The sequence below is a fragment of the Epinephelus lanceolatus genome, chromosome 2, assembly GCF_041903045.1.
Source record: "Epinephelus lanceolatus isolate andai-2023 chromosome 2, ASM4190304v1, whole genome shotgun sequence".
Classification (NCBI taxonomy): Eukaryota; Metazoa; Chordata; class Actinopteri; order Perciformes; family Serranidae; genus Epinephelus; species Epinephelus lanceolatus.
The window spans coordinates 30,137,327-30,152,712 of record NC_135735.1 but is presented as its reverse complement, the minus strand read 5'-3'; the positions used below and the strand labels follow the sequence as shown (position 1 = coordinate 30,152,712).

Genomic DNA, 15,386 nt, shown 5'->3' with positions numbered 1-15,386 from the left:
ACATTTTTGGCACCAGACACTGTTGTGGCTAAGTAAAGTAAAAAATCTTATTTACACCTATTAAAACCTTTCTCCGCCTCCTCCTCCTCTCCTCTCTTCTCCTTTTGTCTTGTCTCATCTCTCACCTCTCCGTTCTGTCCTTCCATTTCCTCTGTCTCCTCACCTCCCTCCATCTTTCTTTCTGTTTGTCGCTTTTCATGTGCTCCCTTCATCTGTTCTTGTCTGTCCTTTGTGTCCTTGCTTTGAGGCCAGAGAATTCAAATTATTCATTTTTCCCCATGCTCTGTTTTCACTGTCCCCTGTGGTTAAATGGCTGACTCTTTTACCATCTTTTTTGTCCATTCCCTATTTTTTCTCTTTTTCGGACCTTTTTTTTTTTTTTTTGCCTCTTTTTACTTTTCACTTACATTCTCTCATTTTTTATGTTTCAGCCAGCCCACCTCTCTGTTGACCTAACTCACCTTTAAAATTATGGAAAAGGAATTGTAGAAAATGACAATATGTAATACAGAAACCAGACTCATTGTCGTCACTGCCTTGATTACATTGGCACTTGAATCCTATTTTATGTCTGTCTTACTATTCCCTTTATTTCCACCTCTGCTCTCATTCCCTTTGCTTATGTCTGTCCTCACCTTTCTGCGTGGTGTACTTTTGTGCATGGTGAACCAAGGACAATCGATTGTGTCCAAACTTGTGTCTAGTCATTGCTGTCCTTATTTGGATATATCAAGAGCTACTTAACTCTGCACTTCAGTTTGGTCGCTTTCACGGACACTCAAAAGTATAATGGTATCACTTAATGCCTCTTAATTTCCTGCTCTGCCTGAGCAGTGGCAAAATTAAATGTATATGAAATTATGCATATCATAAATATAAATAATAACTGAATTAAGAAAAAGCAATTTAAGAATGCAAAAAAAAAAAGGATAAAGAAATAGAATAGCTGAATAAATCAATTAAATGTATGACTATTATAATGATTGCTGTTATCTGTTAATTGGTACCAAACTGACCTTCATTGTTTCCTAACAATGACAATAAAGAACTTATCGTTTTTTGTTGCTGCCTGTCCAGATCTGAATCACAATCGCAGCAGGAAAATCAAGTTCAAAATGCCCAAACGTCCTTCTACTCAGCCAAGTTCTACAGCTCTTCCTGGGGGATGCCCAGGTATTCCCTAGCCACATAGTATATATTCTCCCTCCAATGGGTTCTTGGTCTGCCCCGAGGTCTCCTCCCAGTCGGACATGTCCAGAATAGCTTTACAGGGAGCTATCCACAGGCATTCTGACCAGATTCTTGAATCACCTCAGCTGGCTCTCTCTTCAATACAAAGAAGCAGTGGTTTGAGTGGTATTTTGGCTCTGTGCATGAGCATTCTCAATCCTTCTTACCAGAGCTTTGGGTGAGGATTTGGGCAAAGTGTAGATCTACTGGGAACATGATAACCTTAACTTTCAAGATCACAAGATATATGAAATCCTTCATTTGGGGCACCAACTTGCTCCCAGCCTAGAGGGGAAATCCACCATATCAAGCAGAGCACCAGGAGCTCGGTCTTGGCAATGCTGATCCTCATAAAGGACTAACTCTTTAGTTGCAAACAAGGCCTGTGTGCACTGGGAGTTTGAGAAAGCCAACAGAGCTACAATATCATCATTACCACTTTTATACATCTCTTTTGTGACTGCACTCAGAAATACTGTCCATTTAAATCATAAACGAAACTAGTGACATGAGCAGGAAGAACACATTACAACATTGTTATTGTTGTTCATGTGTCCCTTTTAAAAAAGTTACTGTAAAAGGTTAATAATTCATTTTTTTCACAATCACTATTTAGTATATTTTTAATTTTATTTTGTAAAAACCTTTGCTTTGACAGTCAACATACTGTCTGTACAGACGTTAGCTTGAAGCTAGTGGGTAATGGACACGCCAACCATGTGTGAAGGAACTCACCAGGAACTCCGTCATGGTCTGGGACAACAGACAGAACTGCATCATCTGTAAATGGCACACTTGCAGTCCTGAGGTTATCAAATTGGACAGACATGCTGTCAATAAAAAAACAGGACACAGCCTTAGCCAGGTTCAACACCACGGGTTGTTTATTTATCCATTCAAAGAACATGCTGGGAGTGGGTTTGGGTTGAGTTTCATTTTTGTTCCCGCAAAGCTTGTAATCTTTGTACTTTAAAATTTTGTTTTTGACACTTTGTATGATGGCAAGTCTGTGTGGAGCTATAGATGCCTAACTTAATCTGTATCTCTGTGTACTGCATCTGAATGCTTCTATCAAGAGTGAAATGAGTTCTTTTATTTAACTCTCCTTGGCTTGACCTTGAAATGATTTAATTCCAAGCATATCAGTATGAATATCAGATCTACGTTTCTTCATTGTCAAAATGTCTCTTAAAGAAATTCGACACCCACGGAATGATCATTTATGTATCAATTACTCACCCCTCATTACCTTGAATTTGTAAAGAAAACTTTGTTTTTACAGCACGCCTCCACATTTTTTTAATTTTTTTTTTTTTTTTTTTGAGAACATGAAAAGGAAAAACAAACAAGGCACATTTTCATGTCTTATTCTTCAAAGAATGTTTACTCCAGGTAGCATGTCTCCAAGGTGAGTGAAGAATCCAAAAACGGAGAAAATTCTTGATGAATTTCAGTAAAGGGGGCCCAAGTTCAGCAAAACAAAACTATATCAACAAGTATTTGTTTAAAAACTCCAACTGAACTTGTGCGGTATAATCCAAGTCTCATTTATCCAGTTATATGCTCAGTGCTTCCCAAACACATGCATGCACACCTGGGGCAACCACATGTGTTTGAGCTCTCCTTGATGGAATACACGAGCAAAGTTCAAATGCACACACTTCCCCAGGTGAGATACTTGTATGCGGAAGGGTTAGGTCCTAGTGAAAATGCACATGTTTGGGGAGCACTGAGAATATGAATGGATAAATGAGACTTGGATTAAACTGCACCAGTTGTGTGAGAGTTTGTAAACGGATGATTTGAAATAGTTTTGCTGTTGTTAAACACTGCCCCCTTTAACTTCATCAAAAAAAATTCTCCATTTTAGATTGTTGTTTCACTGTGGAGGCATGAGAGAAAAACAAACTTTTGTGGGTGGGTAAATGATTCACAAATGATCATTTTGTGGGTGAAGTAATCCTTTCATTATTTAAAAGCTACTTTTTTGGCTTTATTATTGAGGAAATTCAAAATACTTTTCATCTGTTTGAATTTCAGCTCTTTCAGTTTGGTGTTATTTGTTCCTCCTGATTCTCCTCCCCAAATCGTTTAACCGTCACCTCTCAATTAAGAATCAAAGGGCTGTTTCAACTCAACCTCTGTTGTTATCAAGAGCTCAACTTGCTGTATCAGTCAAACACCTGACTTTTCCTGTCACATTAGTTTGACTATTCTAGTGTAAATTCATTAAAATACAGTATGTTTGTATTGTGCGTTATTGTTTCAGGGTGTCTGCACTCACAACATGATTGGTTATCATTAATGCTTATTTTGCGCCGTAATTTGGGGGTGCATCAAATTAACATTATTTATTATGATGAGTGGAAAAATCCTTCTCTTCAGTCTATTTTTCTTTAGTGAAGAAGGCAGCAGGACTTGAGAGTAGTGCAGAGGCAGGAGGGTCTTGGGGGGATGTAATCTCAGGCCAGCGGGATCTTTACAGCTTCAGGGCTGTGGGTCTTAACCACAACATCAACACTGAACACAATTGTGTTTTAGTGTTACAAACTTATTTATTTTTCTGTTGTTTTTTTTTAGGTTTGATGTTGTCTTAATATTTGCATTCAAACGTCAACAGTCATCAGTCCTGCAAGGTTACAAAGACATTTCCTTCTGTTTTTCAGGTTGTCAGGATTCATGCTGCCCTCCCCGATAGTCAGCAGTGGATCTATATTGGCCTTGTGGTTTACCACAGACTTTGCCGTCAGTGCACAGGGCTTCAAAGCTGTATACGAAGGTAAGACAATGTGTGAGTGTGCATAGTGATGTTTGAGTGCTGGTCATGATGCACAGACAATGTCTGAAAATAGTGATGACAAATGTTCCCCGCAAAGCAACTGAACTGTGTTGGATAATCCTGAATACCACAGTAAGCTTTAAGGAGTTTTAAGCATTCACTAGCTTTAAAGGTCCAGTGTGTAGGATTAAGGGGGATATATTGGCAGGAAAGGAATGTATTATTATAAGTATGTTTTCTTTAGTGTATAACCACCTGAAAATAAGAATTGAGTTTGCGTTACCTCATAACGAGCCATTTATATCTACACAGGGAGTGGGTTCTTGTTTATTGAGAACACCATGTTTACCACCATGTTTCTACAGTAGCCTAGAATGGATAAACCAAACTCTGGCTCCAGATAGGGCCCTTCATATTTTTGCCCTTTTGCGTTTTCATGTGAGCCACCATAGGTAGAAGCCCATCTGTGTCGAGTAGTGCTTGAAAAACACGGATTTTCAATGTGAACCGGCTTTATTCAGTTTACCAGTTTTAATCACCTGGTTTGTCTTTTTGGTTTTCGGCTCACGGTAAAAACCTCCTGAAGGTCTGGATCAGAATAAAGGTGAGCACACAATAGCATGTTGTGGGCAAACCACTCATCTCCGACATGCCAAACAGCATCGGAGAGGTGAGGAAGAGACTTGCAGATAATTTGGTTCCCAGTAAAAACTTCTCCTTCTAACCAGGAGAAGTTTCGGCTGTTAGCTTTCTGCAGTCCTCACCACAGGACACCAATAAATCCCCCTAATTCTTCAACACTATTCTTTTAAGTCTTCACAACAAGCACAATTTATTAAGAAATCATATGTTTATCGTTTATTAGAAAGTACTCATGAGAGGATGGTTGCAGTTGTTTAAAAGTGACTTTGGTGTCTTGGGTGGAGCTGATGGCAATGTTCCACACTTTGGTTGCAGTTACTGTTGATTAGCATGTATATAATTCAGGTTATCATATATAATCATTGCCTAACTTATGATGTCATCACTGTTGGTCTTAATATGAATCAGATGGTGTTTGTTTGGGAGCAGAGATTCAAAAGCTGTTGGTCTAAATTTCTGTGTGTGTGGCTATTTATATAGCACAGGGAAGTCAGGGGGCGAACTCCTCTTTTGATCAAAATTAGTTGAACATGCAGTGAAATATATGCAGACAATTTCTGTGGACTTTAAAAACTGTGAAAACTGTATGGCTGAGCCCTACTTTTGATTTATGGGAATAACTGTCCATGATGGATGTGTGGGCGACTCTTGGCTCACAGCCCAGAGCTGTTGTCTTGGTCATCCCTCCATCAGTAGGGACTATTGTAATGTATACACTATATATGTATACATATTCTGTGGTCATGTATTCATGTGTCCTGTATTCTTTTTTCTACACTGAGAGGTCCATGTTCACATAAGCGCTTGATGTGTTAACTTCCTGGCTGCATGTTGTTTTCCTGTGCGTCTTACGTGTGTGTTATCAACATGGTATACAAGGCTGCTCCGTGTCTGCGTGCCTGTTGGGATGCGACACAAATGCTTAGCCTGACCTTTTGAAGTTGTGCACACACACACAAAACACAAACACGCACACACACACAGGGTTTTCCATTACGCTTGCATAACAGTTCATCTATGAATCATGAACTCTAAATATCGAAGACAAACTCAAGAGATCACATATACACACTTACTCCCCTGTGCGTGTATGTGTCCATTTGAGTGTGTTTCATCTTTGTCTTACTCTGTCTGTACTGTATATTGTTGTGTGTGTGTGTGTGTGTGTGTATTCCTGGAGGTGTGTCATTTGTGTGTATGCTGAAAACGAACCTGACAGCCATTAAACCTTTTTCCAGGAAGTACCAGGAAGTACTTTGTCTTTATTTTTCTTTCCATTGTTCCGTTTCACATCTGTGGGGACCTTTAAGTGTGTTTGTTGCCTCAGGAGTGACTGTGATTATGTGCGTGTGTGTGTGTGTGTGTGTGTGTGTGTGATATGGAAAACTACTTCAGGTCAATCTTCACTTAGATGAATAATAGAACAAACTCGATGAGCCTCAGTTGTCCTTACTTGAATATTTAAGTTTATTACAACACAAATCTGACATCAGAGAAATATCTTGGTACAGCTCGTGTGCATAGACAGAGATATACCAGAAACTTAAATAACATTATGTTCGCTTAGCTTTATGCAGTGTGTCCTACATCAGACAGAATCACAACACTATGGAGGAGGGAAAACAATGTTGTGTAACCCTCAGCCCAGGCTCTTTACCGTGGGATTCAGAATCAAATCTCACATTTCTTCATGCCTAATACAATTTTTCCGTGACAGTACATTTATGTAGATATGTATGTGTGTGTGTGTGTGTGTGTGTGTGTGTGTGTGTGTGTGTCTGTGTGTCTGTGTGTCTGTGTGTGTGTGTGTGTGTATTTGCAAATGACAGGTCTTTCTGCTACTGTCTTTTTCTTTGTGGCTTTGTTTTGCATTGATGTCCTCAACTTCAAACATTGATTCATGTCCGTGTCCGTGTGTGTTTGTGTGTGTGTGTGTGTGTGTGTGTGTGTGTGTAATGACAATATATGTGTGAATGCCTGTGTGCGTTGACAGAAAATGGCAGTCATGCATCATGCGTGATGTTTATTAAATGTTTAGTTTCTTTTTTTTTGTTTATACGAGATCAGCCATCAGTGCTGTGATCAGTCCTGATAAGTGCAAGATCCAGCTAACTGCATAGCTGTATACTTTATCTTTTTGCCCTTAAGCATCACTGGAGTTTTTTAAAAGTCAAGACAAATATAAAAGAGTGAACATTGGTGACAGTCAGGGGTGTCCCCAACTAAGAATTTACACAGTTGAATCTGATCTGATTCCTCAAGTATTGCCTCCTGCCTCCTGTTGACTAACAGTCATACTATGTTTCCTTAATTTGGTCATTGTCATGTCATTAATTCCTATTCTAATTTGGCATAAGAACTTGTAATCCATCCAGCTCTGTTTGTTATGTGTCAGAGGTGGATGTGTAGGTAGCTATAGCACTGTTTGTAGTACTGACAGGGTACAGAAGAGATCGATAGACAGACAGACTAACAGACAGAGGATGTCACTAAGTGCGGTCCCTGCTTGCTCTTTGGAGTTGTAAACCGAACTTTTGACTTTGTTTTCGAAAGGATGAGTGAGATAGACAGAGAGAAAGAATGAGAGAAACAAATAGCTGATTCTGTGCGCCTCCCTCTGCTGATTTTGACAGAGCTGTCCATAAGTTAAAAAAATATTTAGTGGTCTTTGAGCACCACATTCCTATGTGATGGCTTTAATACCAAACCAGATTATATATCATGGTTTATAGGAAGAAACCAAGCAATTCTATGTAAAAATCTGACATTCAGCACCCCCATATTAAATGAAATGATCTTTTGTTTCATAGGCACATTTTGCAAATGTGGAGGATTTGACTGTGAGATTAGCAGTCCAGCAGGCTGCTCAGACTGAATTGCTGAATAATCGATTATCCAAGGTCACATAACAATAATGAAAAAAATTAAATAAAAAAATAAATAATGAATAAAAACAGATGTATATTGCTGATTTATTTCAGTATAGATGCAAGAAGTCTCACAGCAGGGTATCAGATTAACTGTGACACCTACAGTAACACTATGTGCCTGTCATGTGCAACATACAATCATATATAAAAGGGAACGTTTTAAGGCAAAGCTAATCTAGTTACTCTGTTCAAAGGATTGCATCTCTCAAAAGAGAAACCGTTATCACACACCACATCCTTTGAAACATGTAAAGCAATTTGCCAAGACAAAATCATTGTGCATGGAAAAGGTAATTGCATGTGCAATGTAACACCTTGAGAGATCGAGTCTTAATCAGTTGCACATCTTGACTTGCCAGACGATTTCAGAGAGATTTTAGGGAGTGCTACTGACACTGCAACTTCAACCACACTCAAATATTCCTGTTCACTCAAATCATGACCTCTAATACCAACCCAGCCATGACTTTCTGACTTGTGAAACAAAAACACTTCTCAGCTGTCTGCTCAAGTTCTTCAGTTGTAAGTCTGATAGAATAAAAAAAAGATGATTATAAGCAAAGTGAGAATTACCTCTGTGACCGTAATCCAAAGCAGATCTGCCATTCAACTCTAATTTGGAATGCTTGTTGTAATGTACAGAGTTAGATGAGCAAAAGTTTGTTTTCATCCTATCAAGAAGAACAGTGGGGCCACCTACGATGTGAGGAGCCTGAGTTGAATGTTTGATTAGAATATAATTTCAGTGTTGTTCATGCTCAGTACAGGGAATATTTTTTTGTATATTTTCAGCCTTTATGCTCTTTTTTTTTGGCCTTTAACCTGAATCCCTGTTATGCTGTGTACAGCAGGAGACCCGGCCTTCACATATCTCGCATAAATTGCTCATGTGAATGTGCTGATCAGAAAAATACTGTATTGATAGGTTACAGGGTCAGGAATTTCAATTCATAACTATTTGAGTCTCTCAGTACATTGCAGCCCCTCGTGGCTCCATGCCCTGCCAAGATGATGGTGAATACGTCACTTTAACAGACCAGTGTCCACAAGGACTCCCACAGGTCCAGGAGATGGACATTTGGATTCTTCATACATCGTTGTAGTCCACAATACACTGAACTTTGAAGTTGTTCATAGTTTTGTTCCTCTGAGCTTTCAGTGTTTTATTGGTGTTTTTGAAGATGGTTTTTTCCTTAAAGTCACATTATCAGATTTTGTTGTAGCTCTACCCATATCCCCAAACCCCCTCCCAGTTCGCTGTTGATGTTTTGCTTTGACTTTCTTTAATAGTTGTGTCTTTGTATTTTGGCTGTTGTCTCTGTTGTCACAATGGCTTCATGCTGCAATCAAATTTCCCTGTGGAATCAAAAAAGCGGAACAAAAAAGAAATCATTAAATGGAACTATGTGAGCTGATAAAGCCAAAAAACACTTTTGCAAGAAAGAAAATGTTATTCAAAATAATTAAAAAATTCCACCCTCTCTTTGTTACTCTCCTACACCTTTTTTTTCTCTTCCTCCTCATCATCACCTCCCCGCTTTTTCTCTGCTTCTGTTTGGTTAAACGAATTCACACTAACAAAGAGCCCATGTCTTTTTTTATTGTCCCTAATAACCTGTCTCCCCTGTCTGTCTGTCAGCCCCGCTCTGGTAACATAACCAGTTCTGGTAACAAATCTTTTCTCTGTTCTGCCCTTTTATTAAAGGAAACCAAATTGAACTATAAGTCTCAACACATAGCTAACTGATAAGACCGCAGTCACCCGAGAGAGGGATGGATGGAGAGGGAGAAAGAGGGAGGGAGGGTGGGTCAGATGAAGCCATAAGTGGTGGAAAGTGAGGCCTTGCTGATAAAAAAGCAAGTTTGCAAACCAGCTCTGCAAGACAAGATAATCATCAATTAATTTCCCTTGAAGCTGAGAGAGAGAGGGAGACAGGGGAGACGGGAGATGTAGAGAGATGGCTTGGAAGATGAGGGAGGGGTAAATAAATACAAAGAGGGGGATTTTGTATCTGTCTATATTTCTGGTTTGTTCACTTCACCACAAAAGGAATAAAACAAAATGTTATCTAATTAAAAAGAGAACAATTCAAAGTGCTGCACTCATCTTTTATCAGCAGTGATGGTGTTTTGAATTTGTTTTGCATTCAGATACATTGGAGGATTTTTTTTTTTTTTGTCTTGTTATTCTCCCATCTCCCTCACCATCACCTCCATCTGTTTCCCCTGCAAGAAAAGTCATAGAATAATTTAAAATATTTATATTTTTTTGCTTCTGCGTTCAGGAATCATTCTGTGAGTGTAATATCTCACAGCAGCTTCGTCAGGAATTAGACCCTCAGCTACTGCTATTGATTTGTCAGGAACAATATGGATAAGGCCCTGGGTTGTGTGTCCCACCAGAACCCTCTCTCCATGATGTGCGGTGTTGTTTTGAGTGTAAAAGATGTCTCTGTGCAAAGTCCTCCTGGAGTTAAGACTTAATACATGTTTAGCTCTCATGATGCCAAATGCAAAAAGTTATGAATATTTAAAGTTATAGTAAAAGATGAGTTTGCTATTGTCGCTTAGCAACAAGAAGCACTACCAGCACTTTTCCCGGGTATTTTTTAAGTGCCATAACCTATAAGGAGAAACCATGTGGATACAGGGCCTTACTTTCTTGTTCACGATTGTGACTAAACTGTCCTGAAACAGAGGAAAAAACATGTGAAACTAATGTGAGTCAAAAAAATTGAATAAGTTGAGCTCTTCTTCTTCCAAAAAAGAATTGAAACTTCTTTTCAATGTATTACATATGGATCATTTAAGTCTGGAAACATGTGTCAGACCAGCTGTGGTGCTTATCACTGACATTATATAAAAAGGGTTCAAGAGTTCAAACTCAGTGACAAATCTATTTAGTTATACAATAATTATGGATGCACAGTAAGACAGAATGTTAATGCTAAATGACGATGGATATTAAATATGTACCTAATGATTAATTGGTGCATCTTATTTTACTAACAAATGTATTTTCAGTGGGTAAATGCTTTTAAGGCCAGTCTACAAATGAAAATAAAACTAATTTTTTCAGGCGAAAATATGTTTTACGAATTCTCATTTAACATCCTGACTAGGGATGCAAGAGAAGTGCTCTAATTAACAAGGCCTATTAATTATAAACAGTTGATTATTATGTGCAATATGCACTACAGCAGTGTGTGTGTGTGTGTGTGTGTGTGTGTGTGCGAGAGAGCGACAGAGAGAGAGAGATTATTGACTCCCTGAACCACCTTTAACTAAGACAAAGTCGAAACATCATCTTCAAAGCCTCAACCTCACACGCCCACTCTCCCCAAACACACACACACACACACACACACTGAGAGAAAGAGGCCGAGTGTACGTTTTTCAGTCCCTAGGCTAGCTGCAGCGTTTCCTCTCCTGTTGAGGGACTTCTGTGAAAAACACGACTTGGAAAGCCTTTAAAGGGACTTTGCACATTAAACACAGGCGCATACACACATATACACACATACAGGCTCAAGTGCAAACATATGCACACACATGCATGCACGGATGTTGGAGATTACATAGGGATCACTCTGGAAAAGCAATAGAAGGAGAATAAAGATAAGAACGTGAATACAGACGAGGGAAAAAAAGAGATAGGCAGGCCTTGTCTGTGTGTGTGTGTGTGTGTGTGTGTGTGTGTGTATACATGTTCCAGTGCATGTGTTACAGGTCACGGGTTTTTGTTTTTTCTTATTTCTTGTTGTTATAGCAATACTCAACCATGTCACCATGTATGGGATATTATGGGGTGTCACTTTTACACTGCATTACAACATGTAATGTGTGAGTGCCCGTGCCTGAATGTGTGTATATCTGTAAAATTGCAGTAAGTTCATCCCCTTTGGTGTTGGCATTTCCACCGTGTCTCTCCCTCTCTCTCCCTGTCTCTCTGTCTCTCCCTCCCTCTCTCTCTGTCCCTCTCCCTGCTGTGTAGACTGGTGTAGAATCCATTAGGAACACTTCTAGGAGCTTCCAAATCTTGCTGACTTGATGCAAGGCTTTGCACAGACTGTGGCAAGAGCCCCGTAGCCACCAACCATTGGATGAGATGCAAAAAGATCGTAGCCTCCTGCTTGGGGATTTTGGGTCCTTAGACATGATGTTACACATAAGAAAGATTTATTCATCTAGAGTTTTTTTTCCAATGCCTCTAGCCAAATAGTTTTCTTAGTAGTGTCTTTATTTCACAGAGTTTTGCCTTGCTAAAAATCTCAGAGGGCTGCAAATGGCCGTTGCAGAAAATTGCATTACTGTAGATGGGAGTTGTGACATAATATAAACCATGTGATGTTGCCTGACTGACAAAAAGTATTTGGAGGAGGGAATTTCAAACAAAAGGTTTTAGGTAAATTTTTGATAATACAGTCATGGTGAATCACTGGATTGTTTACTGAAGTTGCAAAGTTCATCCAGCCACCACTTAAACTGACAGTCATTGTGACATATTTGTATTTATTGACTTTGTATTACCTTTGCTAACTAATTCACTCACTCAATAAGTCATTTTGTTTTGTTAGTTGTCATTTCGTTGGCTGATCACCCGGGTGGTTGGTTTAATTTTACATATTTAGGTGATGTTGCCAGGAATGGGTCCTGCGTCCCTGACACATTAAAATGGGGTAGGATGCAGTACTGTTGATGCATCCCAGAGACACACTCTATTAATTTCCCTGATATGCTGTGAGCAACCAATCCCTGTTGAGACAGTGGCGTTCCATGAGTTTTTTTGTTTTGAAATTTTTTCTCATGTCGCAGAAACTGCTGAGAGTAAACTTGTGTTTTGGATGTTATGATCAAACTGTCCGTTATGTGTCAGTGTTTTTGAGTTGGTTCTCTGCACAGATCTGACACCTGTTCATCTGCCCATATGGCCTCATCCCCAGCTCTTTAAAGCTCAGTGTGTTTCCTGGTAAAGACAGCAGGGTGGCATGGAAGGCCCCGGGGACCGCAACTAGACAGTAACCTTGTTTTTTAACGTTCATAAAATACACCCGAATTCACCAATATGTAGAATGTTACTACAGACATTCTTGTTTTCTTATATTGCAACATGTGCTGTGACAGCAGATACTGTATTCACTCATGTCGATGCTTTACTGTCCAGGGAATGCACCATGGGTTTTTTTTTTCCCCTGATAATGCTTCATTGTGAAAATGTGATTGTGCTACTGGCTGATACTGTATTTACTCATGTCGATGATGACCAGATGATGTTTTACTCAACAGAGGATGCACCATGTTGAAAAACATTTTCACTGGCGGCCGCCATTTTCTTGCGATTTATGACATATATCTTGCACAAGACCAGTTTTGCTGTTGTTGACTTTGTTCAAAGTCTCAATAAGTTAAAAGAAAACATAAGAAATGCTTCTTAGGAGGAAAGAGAATAAGCAAATTTCTCAAAAACTATTGAACCATTAAATTTATATAGTAGCTTATTTACATTTTTAATGGTTATTTATAGAGATTCTGTTTCTATGGGGATTATCACATATTACAATCACATATCACATCTGATTAACCATGTAGACACTTTTATTGTTAGTAAACATTATGATGTTTTTTGGTGGGCGGGGCTTATCTGGAGGCAGAACAATCCACCACATTAGCTAGCTAACAAGTTCTGTTGGCTTGGTTTCAGTGTTACTTTTGTCAACTAAAACTTAAACGAAAACTTTTCGTTGACAACCCTTTATTCCGTGACTAATTTGTGACGAGAACGTAAATTTAATAAGTACTGACAACAAAAACTAAAACGAAATCTCTGTTCATTATGAACTGATGAGTAAAAACGTGACGAAAAAGCTGACGCTGGCCAGCCGGACAGTCTAGATTACAACCATCCTCAATGCCTTGATTGTTTTCCTTTTTAACCAATTAATTATCTAAACTCAAATTCAAACTCACAGTCTATCTTTCTGATTGGATAACCTCCCCCCACCCTCCACGCGGTGGCGGTGCACGTCCAGTTTTGCCACACAGAAGCCCTGGCTCCACAGCGGGAAGCCGGGAACAACAACACCTGTAAAACTCTGTAAAAGTACACCAAAGCATACATTTTCATTTTCAAATGTAATCTCAACAGTGACCACACCAGCCAGCGGGACTGCGGCTGAACCAACCACTTCCAATGTTCATTCATTCATTATTACTAATTCACTAATTATTTCGGTGTTTATTTCTTTTATTCTTAAGGTTTTTTTTTTTTATTAAAATGCGTAATATAGCCAACAATATTATAGACCAGAAGTTAATCTAATTTATTATTGTAGAATTGTATTTAGCAAATCACAACTTTCAACTGGAGACATGGCGCAAAAAAAAAAAAAAGGCATTATAAAAAGCTGACAAATAGTGTTAATTAATTGACATGAGACATTGGAGAGGTTGTCAGTCCTATTCTATAGTCTGTAATTTTTTATTTTATTTTATCATAACTTCTCAGAAATGACTGAAAAATGCATTTTTTGTGTGCTTCTGAGCACACGGGCAGCATAAACAATGAAGTTACATATGACGGTCTGACAGACGGTGCGGCACTTGGAGGGGCGCTGTAATCCTGGCGGTCCTAGTGTTAACAAACACTGAATTAAAATGGGCATATGATTAGATGTGTTGGCTAGGTTTTGATGCCCTTGTAAGAAAATACTAAATTAAAATGGGCATAACAGTTAAGCTGTTATGATCTTCTTTTGATGTCTTATGAGGATTGGAGCTTTATTCTTGCAGGTTGTAAGTCATTTGTTGTACAAATATACAGAAAATAAACAAGAACCTGTGAAGGACATGATTATGTATTGCACTTTTTCTAACAAGCCTACAAGAGTAATATGGTACATTCTTAGTTTAAATGACTGAACACAGTTAAAGGTATGCTTACAATGGAGTTTTTACTACCATGACAAACATCCCTTTGCAAAATCTATTTCAGTATAACAAAACTGTCAAATTACGTCAAAAGACTAAAATGAGACTAAAACTAAAATTGATTTCCACTGACTAAATTTTAACTAAACCAAAACAAAACTAAAAGACTAAAATGTGACTTTAACTAAATCCAGTCTTTGGTGAGTGACTAAGACTAAAATGAAATTAAAAATTCTTGTCAAAATTAACACTGCTTGCTTTAGACAATAGAGGAAGATGGTGCAAGTGGCACATTCAGAAATACTCATTCAGAGTGCCGGAGCGACTCTGGCACCGTTCGTAAATTCAGAACGCTGTCTGAATGGGCCCATCCATTATCCAGAGCACGGCACTCCCGGAGTAGCAGAGCGCTCTCTCGGCATTCCGTCTGGGGGGGGGGGGAGCAACAGATCGCCAAGCGCAGTGAGAGTTTGATTGACTTTGTTAATTTATATAAAGATTTAAAGCTCTGTTTCTTCTACCAACAGGGCTCTCATTTTAGTGTAGAGCGTCAGACTGAATACATGTACACACCAGGTCACTCATTCTGTGGGACCGCGAGTGTGACTTTTTCCCCCAAATGATATGAAGTGTGCACTGCAAGCATTTCTGATGATTGCCTCCATTCAGTCCTTTCATCTTATGGCGTTTTACCATAGTTGTCTTCGTTTTTGTTGACAGGCAGTGGTGTCTAGTATGTGATAAAGTTGTGTGAATAAGTTTTGAGCCAGACTATTCTGGCTCCTAATAACACACCAGATGACATTTTAAGACTTCTATGTAGCCTGCAGCCCTGTGGTGGTGAGTCGTGTTTTGCCTCCAGCCAACAAACTGACATC

General features: G+C 39.0%; 1 protein-coding gene across 2 annotated transcripts in view; it reads left to right on the top strand.

Moving 5' to 3' along the window:
• LOC117260150 (CUB and sushi domain-containing protein 1-like) overlaps positions 1-15,386 on the top strand; it is a 529,510-nt gene that overhangs the window by 181,182 nt on the left and 332,942 nt on the right. For both annotated transcript variants that reach the window (XM_078176328.1, XM_078176324.1), the window contains exon 3: positions 3,897-4,009. In XM_078176328.1, coding sequence (XP_078032454.1) covers positions 3,897-4,009 — 113 coding nt within the window. The remainder of the gene's footprint in view (positions 1-3,896; positions 4,010-15,386) is intronic.